Source organism: Paroedura picta, chromosome 2 (assembly GCF_049243985.1).
Source record: "Paroedura picta isolate Pp20150507F chromosome 2, Ppicta_v3.0, whole genome shotgun sequence".
Classification (NCBI taxonomy): domain Eukaryota; kingdom Metazoa; phylum Chordata; class Lepidosauria; order Squamata; family Gekkonidae; genus Paroedura; species Paroedura picta.
This window is the reverse complement of record NC_135370.1, coordinates 184,790,432-184,808,090: the sequence shown is the minus strand read 5'-3', so window position 1 is coordinate 184,808,090 and position 17,659 is coordinate 184,790,432. Positions and strand designations below refer to the sequence as shown.

General features: G+C 52.5%; 2 protein-coding genes across 4 annotated transcripts in view; one reads left to right on the top strand and one right to left on the bottom strand.

Moving 5' to 3' along the window:
- Positions 1-1,260: 1,260 nt before the first annotated feature.
- Positions 1,261-7,375, bottom strand: FKBP3 (FKBP prolyl isomerase 3). The gene is made up of 7 exons (XM_077324147.1): positions 7,142-7,375; positions 6,331-6,432; positions 5,811-5,918; positions 4,611-4,746; positions 3,423-3,490; positions 2,845-2,942; positions 1,261-1,505 (listed from the first exon to the last, which is right to left on the bottom strand). The coding sequence occupies exons 1-7, from the start codon at positions 7,241-7,243 to the stop codon at positions 1,451-1,453; spliced, it is 669 nt and encodes a 222-aa protein (XP_077180262.1). The 5' UTR covers positions 7,244-7,375; the 3' UTR covers positions 1,261-1,450.
- A 66-nt stretch (positions 7,376-7,441) lies between these two features.
- FANCM (FA complementation group M) overlaps positions 7,442-17,659 on the top strand; it is a 54,988-nt gene continuing 44,770 nt past the window's right edge. The window contains exons 1-4 of one of the 3 annotated variants that reach the window (XM_077324145.1): positions 7,442-7,948; positions 10,819-10,991; positions 13,364-13,441; positions 14,167-14,325. In XM_077324145.1, coding sequence (XP_077180260.1) covers positions 7,552-7,948; positions 10,819-10,991; positions 13,364-13,441; positions 14,167-14,325 — 807 coding nt within the window. In that variant the 5' untranslated portion in view covers positions 7,442-7,551. The remainder of the gene's footprint in view (positions 7,949-10,818; positions 10,992-13,363; positions 13,442-14,166; positions 14,326-17,659) is intronic. The other 2 variants (XM_077324143.1, XM_077324144.1) reach the window with 2 other exon arrangements.

Genomic DNA, 17,659 nt, shown 5'->3' with positions numbered 1-17,659 from the left:
CGCAACGGAAAGCTGTGAGTTGTTATTTTTGTTAAAGGCGGCATGGAAAGGGTGGGGCCGTGGAATGCTGGCAGGGATCCCTTCGGACTAAACTGAAATGAAGTGAGTGGGTGGAACCATGCCATGTTAGGGGTGGATTTTGTATTGGATTTTCATTGTACAAGTTTAGACATTGGTTTGATTAAAGTGTCTTTTTTAAATAAAACCATCCTGTGTAAGCTGCTGCTGCTGCTGCGGTTCTTCTTCCTAAGGGGACAAAGGAAGCTTCAGCCTCTCTGGGATATCATCATAGGAGGGGAGGCTGCCTGCAGAGCGGCCCCTCCTGCTCTTTCTCCTTCACCGCCTCACCCCCATCACTTCTCCGGGGGCTTTTTGAGGGGGGAAAGTCCGGCTGCCACCAAAGCTTCAGTAGGGGTGGGGCCTTCTTGAAACTGGCCCCCACTAGGGCAGAGGGAGGGGAGAAGAACCCACATGACTCCAAATGATGAAAGTAAAGACCTCCCCAAAGGGGACGGCTGGCACCCCTACTGAATGCGGCGCCTCGATGGTAGATTGGACCCCCCCTCTAGGGCTACCTGACGCTGATTTGTTTATTCCTCCTCGAGATATTTTGGGGTTGTGCCGCTTGGGCTGGTCGGGGGGTGTTGGGTTTTAGATGGGCTTTATTGTACTAGGAGTTTCAAGGAGGTTTTTTACTGATTGTGACCCACCACGAGCGTCACGGGAGTGGCTGCATATAAATCCACTAAATAATAATGCCTCTGCGCTCTTGCCCACCAAGCCTGGAATCATGCCCAAACGCCTCCGACAGTAGGGGTGGCTGCCTGCAACTTCCAAAGCGCAGCACGAGTCTTCTGGGCCTTTTGGCATCAGCATTCCCCGCTGGGGGGCCTCAGGGCAGACCATGGAGGCGGTGGTAGGTGTGCAGGCACAACAGGGAGGGGAGCGTGGCTGGGCTTCCTCCATTACAGTTGCCTTTGGTGCGGGAGAATCGGGTCCCTGAGGCCCCCAGGTTTGTGGTTCCGCTGCCCCCGCACTGCGTCCCTTTTATTCCCTTCTTTCTCCATGGATGTTTTCTGTTTTAGGAGGGAGATTCTGTGTCTGGCTCAGCCTCTCTAAATTCCAAAGGCGCCCACAGGCATTCTGCACAATGCTTCCCTTTTCCTCTGAAACACCATTGGTTGTGCTTAAGAAGCAAGGCCCCCTCTCCCCCCTCGAGCAGAGCTCAGGAACAGCATCACACCTGGCAGTGGCACCACCTGCATGGGAGACCTTTATGACACTTCATGGAGCAGCAGCAACAAAAGGCAGAATTCCCCCCCCCCAAGTCTTCAGATCGGCTCTATGGCAACCGGACGGTGGTGGTGGGGTGGTGGGGACAAGGCCACATCAGTATTCCCTGGACGCAAACCGTCACCGCTGTCCAGTCTCGAAAGGAGAAAAAGGCCCATCATTCAATATCCACCAGTTCAACTTCGAAAAAAAGTTTTGCGTTGGGCGGAATCCTGGGAGGGGTGCAAGTTAAGGAATATTCCATCTGCACAGCGGCCATCAGCCGTCTCCCCCGGGCAGCCAAGATCTCATGCAAAGCCAAGAACCTGCCTTCTGGGCAATCAGGCCGCCAAGGCTTCCTCGGGAGGGGGTGGGTTCTCCATCTTGGGAGATTTTTAAACAGAGGCTGGAGAGCCATCTGACGGAGAGGCTGATTCTGTGAAGGTTCAAGGGGGAGGCAGGTGACAGTGGATGAGCAAGAGGGTTGTGAGTGTCCTGCACAGTGCAGGGGGTTGGACTAGATGACCCGTGAGGTCCCTTCCAACTCTGTTATTCTATGATTCTAAATTCCGTCTCAACCTCCGGAAGAAGTTCCTGACAGTCAGAGTGGTTCCTCAGTGGAACAGGCTTCCTCGGGAGGTGGTGGGTTCTCCATCTTTGGGGATTTTTAAACAGAGGCTGGAGAGCCATCTGACGGAGAGGCTGATTCTGTGAAGGTTCAAGGGGGAGGCAGGTGACAGTGGATGAGCAAGAGGGTTGTGAGTGTCCTGCACAGTGCAGGGGGTTGGACTACATGACCCAGGAGATCCCTTCCAACTCTGTTATTCTATGATTCTAAATTCCGTCTCAACCTCCGGAAGAAGTTCCTGACAGTCAGAGTGGTTTCTCAGTGGAACAGGCTTCCTCGGGAGGTGGTGGGTTCTCCATCTTTGGGGATTTTTAAACAGAGGCTGGAGAGCCATCTGACGGAGAGGCTGATTCTGGGAAGGCTCAAGGGGGTGGCAGGTGACAGTGGAGGAGCGAGAGGGTTGTGAGTGTCCTGCATAGTGCAGGGGGTTGGACTAGATGACCCAGGAGGTCCCTTCCAACTCTGTGATTCTAAATTCCATCTAAACCTCCGGAAGATTTTTCTGATGGTTATAGTGGTTCCTCAGTGGAACAGGCTTCCCTGGGATGAAAGAGGATCCGGTGGATTTATGGAAGCTCAATGGCCACTAGCCTCAGTGGCTAAGGGGAAGCTCCCCTTCCAGAGGCAGGCAGCCTCGGGGGAAGGCCTGTCACTGGCTCTCCAGGGGAGCTTGCTGGCCCCTGTGTGACGCTGGACGGACCCTCTGTTGGCTGATTGCGGCAGGGCTCTGCTGCTCTTTCTAGCATCCCTTCTTGGGGGCCTGGCTGCTCCTGCCCCACAGGCAACGTGATTGAGTGCATGCCTCCCCGGGTCCCAGTGCCAGCCAGATGTGCCTCCAATCAAGGCCAAGGGAGGCTGGCTCCAGCTTTCCCCTCCCTCCTCCCAGCCGGACGGTGAGCATTTAAGGTTTGCCCATAGCTCAGCAACGAACTTTGTAAGGATACTTGGCGTCTGGCTGCCCTTTCTTCCCGTAAGCCCATTCAGCTTCGATTTCCAGGTGCGCCTTCTCCCCTTTGCTCATGGTCAGCAGAGCTTCATCCCACTAGGAAGATGGAGGGAAATCCACAAGAGGAGCTTGAGGGCCGGGCCTTGTAAACACAAGGGGGCCGGGTCTCCTTGCTGCTACACGGGGAAGGAAGCGTTCTGCCTGCCCCGATGACCTGCCCCAAGCAGGCCGAGACCTCGGTTTTGGTCAGGATTAATCCCCCACCCACTTCCTCCCCAGAGCAGCTCCCTGTTCCTTGTCTGCAGCAAACGCAAGGAGACATCTGCCGCTCCTGGGCTTTTTCTAGGCAGGCACCAGGTCCCGCCCATGGCAGCCCAGTCCCTCTGAGTCTGCAGCAGGCAGGGAAGTGAAATGCAGGCCAGTCGGTGGTGTGGGTGTGACCACCGATGGCCGAGGGGGTGGGGAAGGGAAGGCCCAGGCATTCCCAGCTGCCTGGGAAAAGACACTGCCAACCACGGAACAAGCCGGGAGACTGACAGGCAGGCTCCAGCCACACCTGTCCCACAGCATACTCACACCCCGGATCACTTTCCCAACACCGACTTTGAAGCTCAGCGGCTTCGACGCTTTCTTTTTCTTAGAACCTGAAAAGGAGAGTTTGCTCTTGAGGGCGTCTGAACGAGGGCCCAGAAACACCTCCCTCCGCCCACTCAAAGGCCTGCTGGGAAGTCACTAGGTGGTGAGGGCCAAGGCTGGCAACGGCTCAGGCCAGAGCAAGCAGCCCCATGCCGGGGGAACACACAGGCAAGCAGAGGTGCCCTTGAGCCTGCCTCCAGGACAGCCAAACAGGCACTGAGCATGATGCAGGGGGCATGTGACCAGGCATCTCATCCTGTCAAAGATCTCCTCCTGAAAAAACAGCAGGGGCCTTTCCAGCATTTCTTCTTCAGAGAGTCAGCACCCTCTCCTCTCCCATAAACAAGAACCGATTGAAAAGGGACAGGATGGCTCTCTTTAAGTAGCTGAGAAGTTGTCACTTGGAGGGGGGCAGGGAGGTTCCTGCTGTGGGCAGCAGAGGAGACCAACCGCCAGGAATGGTTTCAAACTACATGCAGAACAGTCTCAGTGAGATGTCAGGAAAAATGCTAATCAAAATGCAAACTCCTGAAGGTTGACAAGCATGTTTGGTTCCTATAAGAAAATGTGTCATGGTTTTGCCTCAAGGCCACAGGAATGTCTATAGTGGCACATCCTTACTAAAACCTTGTTGGACACTTTTAATGATGAGAGACGACAAAGCCGTCCCTGACTTTCATAACCTAACAAGGACTGGAGATGAGGTTCCCTGTGAATCATCATGCTGTTAGCAGTTCAGGCTTCAGAGCTCTGGGTTCAAATCCCAGACCAGCCGTACTCATTGTTCACTTAGGCCCGTCTGTTGTTTTGCAGGCTCAGTTTTTGTAATCTGCAAAATGGGAAGCAGTTCCACAGGGACCATCCCCGGACATCACCTCAGTGCTGAAGAAGACAGCTGGGCTGAGTGGATTCTCAAGGGCACAAAAGCCAGTCGCCTCCACTAGAATAAGCACAAGTCACGCAATGGTAGACATGGAGCCTGGGGTGACTCCGTGAATCCCGCGGCAGCGTGAGCAGGAGGCACTTAGGGTGCGACAAGCCTTGATGTGAGTCTGCTTGAGCCTCTCCCCTCCCCACGGCCTTCGTGTCTCCCACAGCAGCAACACAGGGAATGCGCCAAACACTCACTTGTCTGAATATTCGAATCGAAGACCGTGCCATCTTGCAGCTTCCCTGTGTACCAGCAGTGGACGACATCACCCTTTTTGGGAAAGTTGACCTTGTCCCCCTTCTTCAGAATCGACTTTGTATATTTGGGGGGGCCCTGTGTTACAACGAGAGAAGAAGCACAACAGTCATCCTCCTTCTCTCACAATATGAAAACAGACTCCCCTAAGTGATGCTGGCGCAGTCTTGCTCACAGAAGAGCATGTCCAAATGTCTCTTGTCCTCTGCAGTGTGCAATACCTCCGGTCCCCCCACAATAATATTTTCAGGACTCAGTGGGTCCCTGGGAACAGCTCTGGGGTGGATGCGGGCAGTGTGACACAGGGAAGCTCCAGAAATTGCCTCCCACACAATCCCAGCACCACTGGCCCCATTGCCCCAAGTCAGTACAGATGCAGGAGATTTTATCTGCAGTTCCCCCTGCAGGCCAGATCCAAAGAGGCCCCAGATGCCAGCACTGCGTAGATGCAGTGCCTGAAGAACAATACTGTTTCTTCGCTGTTGTGGAGGAAGTTTTAGAATGCTTTATCAGAGCAATTTGTTTGTTTATTTAATTTGTTCTATTTTTATCCCACCGCTCCCAGCACAGCTGGCCCGCAGCAGTTTACAACAGCATAAAATTACAATAAGATGAAACCAATCAAAACCGAAAACATCCCCTCCTCCACGACCCCACCACTTCCTCCACTGTCGCCCCAGGGATCTCCCTCGCCTTTTCAAAGCCCACAGGGCCTCAATATACCCGAAGAGGAAGGTGCCTAGAAGCAATCTTGTCTACTGCCCAGGCCTTTCCTCAGCCCACAGGTCCAGCAGGGCACGGACAGGAGCACCAGCATATGAACAGGAAATCCATAGAACCCGTTAAAAATCATTTAGATCTATGGGGCTGCAACTGCCTCAAGGATGTCTCTGGAGAGACAACAGATACATTATCTCAACAAACGATGCTAGTCTGAATTCAGACATTCAGAACTTTCCCCACGTCACATACTCAGGAACACAGCGGCACAGAGGATGTGCTGTGGGAACTGGGACTTCCACAGACATTCTGCTGTGGGGGAGATTTGGATGTAGCTACCACTGTTTACCGCCTCTTCCCCCAGCTGCATTTTCAGATCCTACTGGCCAAAGATCTCAAAGCTTGACAAGACAGCAGTGTACCTCATTAACTGTTTCCTCAGGCTTGGTCTCTTTGGGCTTGTCTTCATCAATCTTGACATTTTTCACTTGCTCTGTCACATGTTCCGCACTCTCGGTGCCCTTAAAGCTCTGCAAAGAAAACATCAACCTGTGAGACAGCCAACTCCAAAACTCCAGAATGCCACAGGCCTGCTGGTGGACCTCCTGAGGGTCCCCGTGTGACACGGAGTTATAGACTGGAGGGGTCACCGTCCCGACACAACATGGCTTCCTTATGTTCTCGCCCACTTTCAACCGCTGGCAAAGTACACACGTCACTCCCATTCTGCAGGTGCTCCACTGGTTTTTCATCAGTTACCAGATTCAACTGAGTGCCGCAGCTTTGCCGGGATGGCGTGCTGGTCCATAGAACCCTGAACCAACCGCTCGGCAAGAACTGCTCCCCAGGCCCATGGACACCACAACGCCCTTAGACACCACAGGGGGCACACTCCCAATATGATTCAGTAAACACGTGAGTGGTGTAGCAAAGCAGACCTACCTGCGTTTCAAAGAGCTGGTTATAAGCTGTAATCAGCTGGTCCTTACTGGCAGTCTTGGCCACATTCTTTATCTGCCCGAGTAATTTGTGCTGTGCAAGGAACTGCAAATGAAGCCAAGAGAGTTAGGTCAACCGCCTGCCCCAAGAAACAAGCCCACTGCCTTCGTGGTGCACGGGCACCTGGGCTAGCCAGAACTGGCTTTCTCAGCACAAACCCTGGCCATACACTTGGGTCTCAATTCAGGTGGAGAGTCACGTGGGCCATTCTGCCCAGAGGTGCCTAAAAATGGGAACCAGATTCGAAACCTCCCCCCACCAAGGAAGCTTGGAACTGCTCTCTCCACCTAAGATGTGCAGGAGGGTGAAGAAGGCGGAGGCCAGGGAGGGCGTGCAGAAGCCATGCCGATGGGAGCATGCAGGGGAAATGGGGGAAGAGAAGTCTGCACGGTTGCCAACTCTGGTCTGCAGAAACTCCTGGAGATTCGGAGGTTCTGTTTGTGGAGGAGGAGGAAATCAGGGCAGGGATTTCCATTGAGATCCCATGGCAGCCGAAGGGTCGCTCTGCAGATGCCCATGGACTACAATAACCATGACCCAGCTGGCAGGGGCTCATGGTCATTGTAGTCCATGGGCCATCTGCATTGCCTGCCTTTGCCCCCCCTCCTCCGCAGCACAGAGTTTGCCCCCCCCCCAAAGCTCCCATTTCCTGCAGGCCAAGGGCTCTCGGTCATCTGGACGGGAGGGAGATTCCGGGAGACCTCCCGACCGCGCCTGGGGCCTGGCACCCGCCTTCCTCCCTCCATGCGCCCACCCCGTGGGCCGCCTGCTCCTGCAGGAAGCGGACGATCTCCCTCTTGGGCAGCGCTTCGCTGCGCAGCTCCTCCGCGCTCCAGGGCTGCGCGGGAGCCGCCATGGCATCTCCCTCACGCGCGCCGCCCTACAGCCCCCAGCGGCCCGCGCGCGCTCCCCTCCCTACGCCGCCTCCGCCGGGGCTCCGCGGGGCACGCCGGGTAGCGTAGTCCTGCCCGCCCGCCCGACGCCGTGCATGCCGGGTAATGCGCCGCGGTGAGACCTGAGTTTCGGGCGCGGATCGAAGGAACGCGCAGCCGCCGTGGGAGCGGTGGGGGGGGGGGCGCGTGCGCGGCGTGCGTCCCGCGGGCCAATCAGGGCGCGGCGCGCGGCGGTTGCGGCGGTTGGTCGGGCGCCCGTGAGGGGAGCGGGATGCGGGCGTCGTCGGGGCCCCGCCAGGCGACGCTGCCTGAGGCGTGGGCCGGGCCGGGGTGCGAGGCCGGGCCTGGTCCTGGTCCCGGGCCGGGCTCGGGGTTCGTGGGCGGGCCGGCGGGCGCGGTGTGGCTGTTCCCGTGCGGGGCCGGGCTGGAGGCGCGGGGCTACCAGGCGCGGGCGGCGCGTGCGGCGCTGGAGAGCAACACGCTGCTGTGCCTGCCGACCGGGCTGGGCAAGACGCTGGTGGCCGCCGCGGTGCTGCACAACTTCTACCGCTGGTTCCCCGCCGGCCGCGCCGTCTTCCTCGCGCCCACCAAGCCCCTCGTCGCCCAGCAGCGCCGCGCCTGCGCACGACTCCTCGCCATCCCCGCCCGCCACACCGCCCACATGACCGGTGCGACCCCCACCCCCGGGGAGGGGCAGGGGGAGGGGGAGGGGGAGGGTGGGGGGTTGCAATGGAAGCGGCCCTTCTGCGCCTGCACCCCGTGTCTTGCAGCGGCCCAAACCCTCGGAAAGTCCAGCAGTGGGACCACAAGTAGAAGACTCTGCTTTTGTCGGCCAGAAGGAGTCTCAAAGCAGCTTACCTTCCTTTAGAATCATAGAATCACAGAATCATAGAGTTGGAAGGGGCCATACAGGCCACCTAGTCCAACCCCCTGCTCAATGCAGGATCAGCCCTGAGCATCCTAAATCATCCAAGAAAAGTGTGTATCCAACCTTTGCTTGAAGACTGCCAGTGAGGGGGAGCTCACCACCTCCTTAGGCAGCCTATTCCACTGCTCATAGAATCACAGAATCATAGAGTTGGAAGGGGCCATACAGGCCATCTAGTCCAACTCCCTGCTTAACGCAGGATTAGCCCTAAGCATCCTAAAGCTTTCCCTTTCCTCTCCCCACAACAGATATCCTAGGAGTGTGGTGAGGCTGAGCCCCAGACATAAGGAAAGCAAACCATGTTGGATCAGGCCAATGGGCCATCCAATCCAACACTGTGTTTCACAGTGGCCAAAACCTAGGTGCTATCAGGAGGTCCACCACCAGGGCCAGAACCTGAGAAGTCATCCCACTCTTGCCCCCTAACCACAAAAACACAGAGCTAGAAGAAACCAGAGCGGACCATTCGGTCTATCTCCCCATCCCAGGAACAAAAACACACAATCCTGATAGGTGTTCTTTCAGTCTCGTCCTAAAAACCTCCAGTGAATAAAAACAGTGCCTTGGAGGCAGCATGTTCTATCTATGAACAGCCCTCAACTACAAGAAAACTCCCATTTCCTGCAGGCCAAGGGATCTCGGTCATCTGGACGGGAGGGAGATTCCGTCCCTAGACAGAGGTTCCCTCTGTACCTTGTGGCTAATAACCACTGTTTGACCTCTGCTTATCTGCTTATTATTAGCTTAGGGCTAATCCTGCGTTGAGCAGGGGGTTGGACTAGATGGCCTGTATGGCCCCTTCCAACTCTATGATTCTATGATTCTATCCAATCCCCTTTAGAAGCCAGGCAGGCTTCAACTTCTGAGTACTTCGCTACTGTAGGCTTTTCAGGGCAAGAGATTTTCAGATGTGGTTTTCCATTGCCAGCCTGTCTTAACCTTGGATTTCCTTAGTGGTCTCCCTGAGCCTGCTTAGCTTCTGAGACCTGATGAAATCTGGCTATTCTGGGCCATCCACACCAGGGTTGACAAATATGGTCTACAAAGCCCAGGTCTTTGTGCTTCCTCGGTCGTCTCCCATCCAGTGCTAACCAGGACCAACCTGCTTTATGCAGTCTAGCCAGATCAGGCTAATTTGGCCCCAGAACACATGCTAGTTAAACACTGGGATTCTCTGCCAGGAGGAGGCAGGGATGCTGCAGTATATAGCTTTGAAAGTGGTTATCCAGATGCCTGGAAGAGAGGTCCATCAGTGGTTGGTGGCCATGGCTGACTGGATCTCTGAGCTCAGAGGCAGCAGACAGAATTCTGAATGCCACTGCTGTCTGTCAGTATCACCTGACTGGCTCCTGCATGACACGGGATGTTGGGCTTGATGGGCCACTGCTCTGGGTGCTTCCTGTGTGCCTAGCATAAGTGGGAGTAGGGGTGGGGGTTGGCTTCTGCCCTCTTTGCTTGCTGGTCTAGTTTTTCTACTTTATTTGATTGATTAAATTTGTAGAACCACCCCTCTTGGCACAGCTATCTCAGCATTGTGTACAACAAGGGATCCTGCCCTTGCTGTCTGAAAGGGCTGCAGCCCCCTTGATTGCTGTGGGTCTCTACCGCCTTGTTTCTGGGCACGTGTCCGGGACTGAGCCTGTCTTCAGGCATGCTTCCAATGAAGCAGAAGGATCTTTGGTTCACACAGCCAAGGTCAGATCACAGCTCAGCTCCAGCGGTCTGCTGTCATGAGTGCCAGTGAGCGCGGGCCTTGGACACAGCCAGCTTCATGTTTAAATCAAGTGTCAGCAAGCAGGGCCGTTGCCTCCCTCTCAGTCAGGCAGTTTCCCTGGTTATTGCCTGTAACTAAGTGTTGTGAAGTTGCAACTGACTTCTGGCAGCCACTCTGGTTTTCCAGGCGAGAGATGACGGGAGGTGGTTTGCCACTGCTTTCTTCCACCCCGGTTTTCCTTAGCGGCCTCCTATCTAAGAACTGACTATGGCCAACCCTGCTTAGCTTCCAGGCTCTGTCCAGCTCTCTGTCATCTGAACTATTCAGGTTGTTTTTATTTAGGAGCTTCATATTGGAATGCAATTTGACCAGCTCCAGAGATATATTGAACCTGCATTTGAGAGGCCTGACTTGATTCCTTTTTTTCCTGCCTTTCCTTCTCCAGAAGTTGCCCAAAGCAGCCAGCAAGTAAAACTCAAAACCGAGTAGGCTATTTCTTTTTTAAAGAAACAAGCAATGGATGGAAGAAATCAGCTGTATTCCCATCGAGCCCAAAGCTTGTAGAAGGGTTATAAAAATCAGAGAAGGGCCAGAGGAGCCTCCTGAAAAAGGACATTCCAAAGCTGGGGAGCATGTGCAGCACAACTGCCTGACACTGCCCGGGCAGCAGAGGGAGCCAGAACTGGGTCTTTACTCAATATGAGTGCTTTCTGTGCCTCCAGTATCTCTGTGCCTTTCTACCCTTAAATGGATAATGAAGGTTGTAACTGCAAAACTGGTCATGTTTTGCCACCTGTCACTAGGAAATGAGATTTGGCTAGACGCTGACGGATGGCTGAGTGTTTAAAGCAGCAATTTTATCTAAAGGGTTACACTGGCGGTGGTTTGTGTTCCAGGAGGTACCCAGGTTGCGGATCGGAAAGAGATGTGGCAGAGCAAGCGAGTCTTCTTCCTGACTCCTCAAATCATGGTCAATGACCTTACCCGTGGGATGTGCCCTGCAGCAGAGATCAAGTGCCTGGTTATCGATGAGGCCCACAAGGCGCTTGGGAATCATGCCTATTGTCAGGTACGATGGCCTGTGCAGAACTGAATGCTATGGCGCTGTCTGGGTGAAGTGGTCCCTTTTCTCTCAAGGCCTTGGTTTCTTTAAATCAAGGTTTTTAAAAGAAACAGAAGAGTTGGTTTTTATGCCCCATTTTTTTAAGCCTGAAGGAGTCTCAAGGCGGCTTATAACTTGGTGTCTTGGTTAAGAACAGGGGCCTCTAACCTGGAAAGCAGGGTGCAGTTCCCCACTCCACATTTATTTATTTATTCACATTTATATACCTCCCTCTCCGAAGGCTCAGGGCGGTTTACATAGAACTGAAAAATTGCAACCAGCTGGGTGACCTTGGGCCATTCTCAGTTCTCTTAGAGCTCTCTCAGCCTCACTTACCTCTCCGGCTATCTGTTGTGGGGAGCAGAAGGGTAAGCTCCTTTGAGACTCCTTTGGGTAGTAAAATTCAGGGTATAAAAAAACTAGCCTAACAAAAACCTTCCCTTCTCCCCACGTCTTGTGAGATAGGTAGGACTGAGAGAGTTCTGAGAGAACTGGGACTGGCCTCAGCTCATCCAACTCGCTACACATGGAGGAGGAGTGGGGAATCAAACCCAGTGTTCCAGATTAGAGGTTGCCGCTCTTAATCACTATACCATGCTGGCTTAATGACATGTTTGAAGCAAAATGTCCAGTAGGCTTTTGGCCATATTTTGAAATGTATTGATTTCATCCTGCTCAGTCTTTCAGTGGAGCATATGCTAATGTGGAGCATCCACCCCCACCCTACCCTTCCCTGGCAAAGTGCTCGAGCATCACCAACAGGACCTTAACTTGCTTTTCAGCTGTTTACATGAAAGTCATGTATTATCCTCTTTTATACTTATAAAACCTGACAGATTTGAGTCTATTTGGAATCTATTCAGTGGGCTACAATTATAATTACACCGAAAAAACACTGAATTTGAAGCCCTTCCTCATTTCATATGACTTCAGCCCAATAACCACATTTCTAAATTAAGGAAAATACAGCAAGAGAAACATTCTAGATTTTTGCTGTGCACCACTAGATGGCTTTGTGAGTCTCATGACTGCACAACTCTGTTGCGTAGGTTCCTTTGCCTCCTGTTTCATCTGCAGAACAACCTGTGTGGGAGGCCTTAAAAGTTTCTTCTGCACAACAACCTCCAAAGCAGCCGTTTCTGCCTGGGGAGCTGATCTTTATAGTGTGAGAGTGTCCTGCCTGGGCTATGGGCTTTGGACAGCCATTACCAGCCACTGTTTATGTTTTGGGGCAACAACCAGCTTGGGTTTTGCCATTCTGAAAAGTGCAGGAAGATCTAAATAAAGAATATGGACAGCCTGAAACTGTAAATGGTGATCAAGCGAATGGCTGGAGAGACAAAGGAACTGAAGTGACTTTGCTGAAGTCTGGCCTGGTAAATAAAAATCAGTATTTGGCAGGAAGGTCCTATGAAATCAAAGGCATAAGTGGGCCAGAATGTCAAGTGGAGTTAGCTTTACAGGAAAGTAGACAATGAGAATTTGGGGGGAACTAGGTGATCCACTTTTATGAGGCAATGTCTTGGCCCTGCTGACAACAACAGGGACTGCAGTTGCCAGCAGTAGGCCGCAGGTGTCAGAAGGGCAGACATCACCAGCCAAGCAACAGACTGTGCTAGCCAGGGGTTTCTGTGGCCACATGCATTCCTTTTGAAGGGAAGCATGTGAGGGGGGAGGAGAACTTTCCCTTCAGCCTAACTGCCTGGAGATGAGCTGTACTTCCAGGGGATCCTCAAACCCCACCTGGAGGCTGGCATCCCTAAACCTCAGTGGGATACAATAGTAGAGAGTCACCTCTCCAAAGCAGCCATTTATACCTGGGGAGCTGATCTTTACAACCTGGAGATGAGCAGCTATTCCAGGAGATCTACAGGCCCCTCCTGTAAGTTGGCTGTCCCTGGTCTGAACATATTCCTTGGCCTGGAAGTGGGGCCTCAAAAGTGTGTAATGCCCCCGCAGCCACCTAGCACCCCCTGACCTATTTCAGGTCAAGAAAACATTGCAGAGAGGAGGTAAGGTTACCAGATTGGTGTAGGTTCGTCTTCTGGAATTCAACACTACCTAGGTGTGCATAAACCTAACTAGGGTCAAGACTGCAGTGCACAGAGGGCCCTCCTCTTGGGGTTGCCAGCTTCCAAGTGAGGCACTAAAGCCATACCAAACCATGAGCTAGCACGCGTTGCATTACAGAACTCAATGGGCTTTACTAGTAGTGATATGATAGAGCAAGATCTCTGGTGCTTGTATCTTGGTGTGTTGATTGCCTTGCTGGTTTACTTTGGAGGGGACAATACAACTACACTTGGTGGTGAAACGTGAATGTTCCCTTGCCCCTTTAGGTTGTGAGAGAATTATGCAAGTATACCCAGCAGTTCCGTATTCTGGCTCTAAGTGCCACCCCTGGAAGTGACACAAAGGTAAGCTGGGCTCTGTTAGTGGAAGGGACTTCTTCTGGGGTTTTTTGTAGTTGTCTCCCCCCCCTATCTTGTTTCTGTTTCATTTGGTTTTCCTCAATGAGCTCCCTAAAGCCAACAAGGAGGTATTTCAGCAAGTCCTACTTTTGCCTCCTCATCTGCACTGCCACCGAATCCTCCACTGCAGAATGCAGCAGGGGCAACTAGAAGTGTGCTGTTCTTTGAATCTGAATGGGGTTTGAATGGCAGGCACCTTTTGCGGTTTGCTATTCTATCTTAGGTTTTAAAACTGAAAGCGTTTTTGTTATTGTCATCTGCCTAGAACCATGAGGAAAGGGAGGATACAGTGTTTTCATAAGTAAAAGAAATGGATAAAAAGCGGCAGCGTTATTGTTAATGTGATGCCTTAAAACTGCTTGCCTTGACTGGGTGGCCCTGATTAAGCTAAACCGGTTTGGGCCTGCTTAGGACTTGGCTGGAAGGCCGCTAAGGAGGTCCAGGGCTGCTGCCTCAGAATGTCTCTTGCCTTGACTACCTCTGGTGGGCAGCCCCTTCCCCCTGCATAGGGCTCCCTTGGCAGACTGGACTCATGGGGGTCCAATGCAAACAGCAGAGCAGTGCTTGAAATGCTGTGCAAAAGCTGAGCATCCTTGTGGCCTCAAAGGGGTCTAGATTTTCGGGTGATGAGATCAACTTTTTTTAAAAAAAAAAAACTTGTGTCTTCACAGGCTGTGCAGCAGGTGATTTCCAATCTGTTGATTTCACACATTGAACTCTATTCGGAAGACTCCCCTGAAATTCAGCCTTATTCCTATGAACGACTGGTTGAAAAATGTGTGGTGCCACTTGGGGGAGAGCTGTCTGAAATGCGGGCTGCTTACATCCAGGTGAGTTGGCCAAGTGGCTGGTGGTGGGGGTGGGGTGGTTAGCGTAACAACCAGAAAAGTCAAACCAAGAGTGAGACCTCTTGCGTTAACCCCGATATTCATGATCATGTTGGAGAAGCTGTCCTTATCCAGCATCTGAAATGAAAGTTCAAAAAAGCTTACTTTCGTGACTTGCGACTTTGTTTTGCGGCTTGTTTTGAATCTTTTGAGAAGGAACATTTGGAGTGAAACAAAGTTCTGTGTTTTGAAATCCACAGAAAAGCAAAAGTTAGTCCCTTAAAGTCTGAAGGACTGACTGAAGCATGAGCTGTGTCCCAGTGGGTGGCTCATCAGGTACTTTGAACGGGTTCTCTGTCCCCAGGTTCCTGCTGCTGAGAATCCACGTTTGTGCTTTGATCAATAGGCCTGTGAAGTCTTCCCTTTTTCTTATGTGGAAAGCCTCATGGCAGCTGTGTGAATGGTTGTGCAGAGGAGTTCAGGACTTCTGACCCTGGATAGAGGCTAGCTGCCATTTGAGTATGTTGCACAGAGAGTGATTAACATGGGGAATTCACTGGCAGAGGATGTAGTGACGGCCACAGGAATAAACAGATTCATGGAGGATAGTCCCATCAGTGGCTACTAGCCATGGTGACTGGGGGGAGTCTCTACAACCAGAGATATCCCAGAGCCTCCATGCCCTGTCATTGGCTCTCCAGAGGAACTGGCTGACTGCTATGTGAGAACTAGATGGACCCCTGGTCTGACCCAGCAGGGCTCCTCTGACGTTCTTATGAAGGACTTGGCCTCTGCCCTGTCATTGGCTCTCCAGAGTCACTGGTTGGCCCCTGTGTGAGATGGGACGCTGGACTAGATGAGCCCCTGGTCTGCTCCAGCAGGTTTCTTTTTATTTATTATGAAGGACTTGGCCTCTGCCCTGTTGTGGACTCTCCAGAGGAACTGGATGGCTTCTGTGCAAGACAGGACGCTGGGCTAGATGGACTATTGGTCTGATCCGGCAGGGAAACGTTGGCTTTCCATGTAACCAGTCCTATAGGCTAACAACTGGGTGCTGAATGTCCTAATGGGGAGCTGCTGTTTGCAGAAGGGGGAAGGCAGCTAGAGCTGTTGATATCCTTTCCTTCGTGGTTCAGCTCAAGCCCTTTAACACTTGTCCTTGATGCGGCAGCTCTTGTGGGGTCCTTGGATGTATACGTGGACGATGCATTGTTCCTAAGCAGCTAGAATTCTGTGTCATGTTTGTGTGTGTGTGTTGCATAATTTATTTTATACTTTCCCTCCCCCTTGAAAATCCACTGCTTTTTAACTACAGTCCTGTGTGTGAATGCGTCAGCAGGGCTCTCTTGTGTTCCTGTCCGGCATGCTGCAGGGCATGAAGTTCTGTGCCCTGGCAAGGTTTTTTGAGCTTTGCCTTGGAAGAGGCATGTGAGCAACAGGAATGTGGGGCAACATTTAATATGAAGACCCCCCCCGCTACTATGTAATAATAGTCCTCTTTAACCAAAGGGTTTAATTAAAGATCACAGACGTGCTGTGTACTATAATGTGGCTTCACTAGTTATTTAAATAGTCTCCCTTCAGGCTGCAGAACAACTTGGATCAAACTGACAGCGTACCCTCATGGAAAAGAGCAAAGGTCCAGCAGCACCTTAAGACTAGCAAAATTTGTGGCAGGGGTCACAGCTCACTTCTTCAGATACTGCCCAGTCTCGCATCTTGCGTTTCTGGGTAAGGTAGTTGAAAGGGCCACTATGGACCAACTCCTGGCATTCTTGGAAGAAACTTTGGCTCTTCCGTCCTAGCCATAGGGTGGAGATGGTGTTGGTCACCCTGATGGATGATCTCCAGCGCCAGTTGGATTGGGGTGGGTTGGCCATACTCGTTATGTTGGATCTATCGGCTGCTTTTGACATGGTCAACAATGAGTTAATGGTCCCCAGCTTCGCCGGGACGGGAATACAGGGTACAGCCCTTGGCTGGTTATGCTCCTTTCTCCAGAACTGGTCCTAGAGGGGAATGAGCTGTGATGCTCCTGTAGTCTCCCTTGTGGAGTTCCACAGGGCGCGGTGCTCTCCCCCTCTCTTTTCAACATCTTTATGTGTGCTCTGGGCCAGCTGGTCCAGAGTTGTGGGCTGGGCTGTCATCAATATGCCAGTGATACCCAGCTTTGTTTCTCATGGACGGCTGCCTGGACTCTCTCCTGGAGCCGTTTGCCAGGTATTTGGAAGCCATGGCTGGATGGCTTGAGCAGAGTCACCTGAAACTGAACCCCTCCAAGGCAGAGGTTCTATGGCCGGGAAGGAGGGGGCCAGAACAGGAAGCGCACTTGCCCGTACTGGCCGGGATGCAACTGACTGCCACACCCCAGGCCAGGAACTTGGGAGTGACCTTGGATGCCTCACTGACTATGGAGGCATAGGTCAGGAAAGTAGCCCACCAGGCGTTTTTCCACCTTTGTCAGGTGAGGCTACTAGCGCCCTATCTGTCCTCTGAGCACCTAACTATGGTTATCTATGCAATGGTCACCTCCAGAATTGACTTCTGTAATGCACTCTAAGCAGGCCTGTCCTTGTCCCTGACCCAGGAATTGCAGCTTGTGCAAAACACAGCTGCTAGGGTCCTCACAGGAATACCTTGGAGGTCCCATATCCAGCCTATGCTGAGGCAGCTACGTTGTTTGCCAGTTGCGGCCTATATCCGGTTCAAGGTTTTGGTTTTAACCTTTAAGACCCTTTGTGGTCTGGGGCCCACATATCTGAGGGACCGCCTGTTGCCCTGTGCCCCTGCAGAGCTTTGTGCTCTATGGGTACCAACTTGTTGGTCGTTCCCAGGCCTGGAGAAGTTTGCCTGGCCTTGACCAGGGTCACAGCCTTTTTGGTCCTGGGCCCTACCTGGTGGAACAAGTTCCTGGAAGAGCTGCGGGAGCTGTCTGCTTTCCTTAGGGCCTGTAAGATGGAGCTCTTCTACCAAGTTTATGGTTGAGGCTGATGCAGACGGGAGATCTGGTTCCCCCCCCCTCTTAGGAAGTTATGTCACCTGTTAGAACATCATGGGTGAGGCCTGGTTGACATACCTCTCTGCCACCCTACCTTATGGGGACGGATTGGGTTTTTCCACCATGTTGTCTTTTCTAACACTTTGTATTGTTTTAATGGGATTTTATTGTTCTGGGGTTGTTATGCTGTAACCTTCCATGAGCCAGTTGCCAGGAGTGACGGGTAAGAAATTTAATAATAATAATAATTATTATTATACAGCTAGAAGGTGAGTCCATCTTCCCTTATATCTTGGAGAATGCAGTGATTTCAGATGACAAGAGCTGGGATTGGATTAG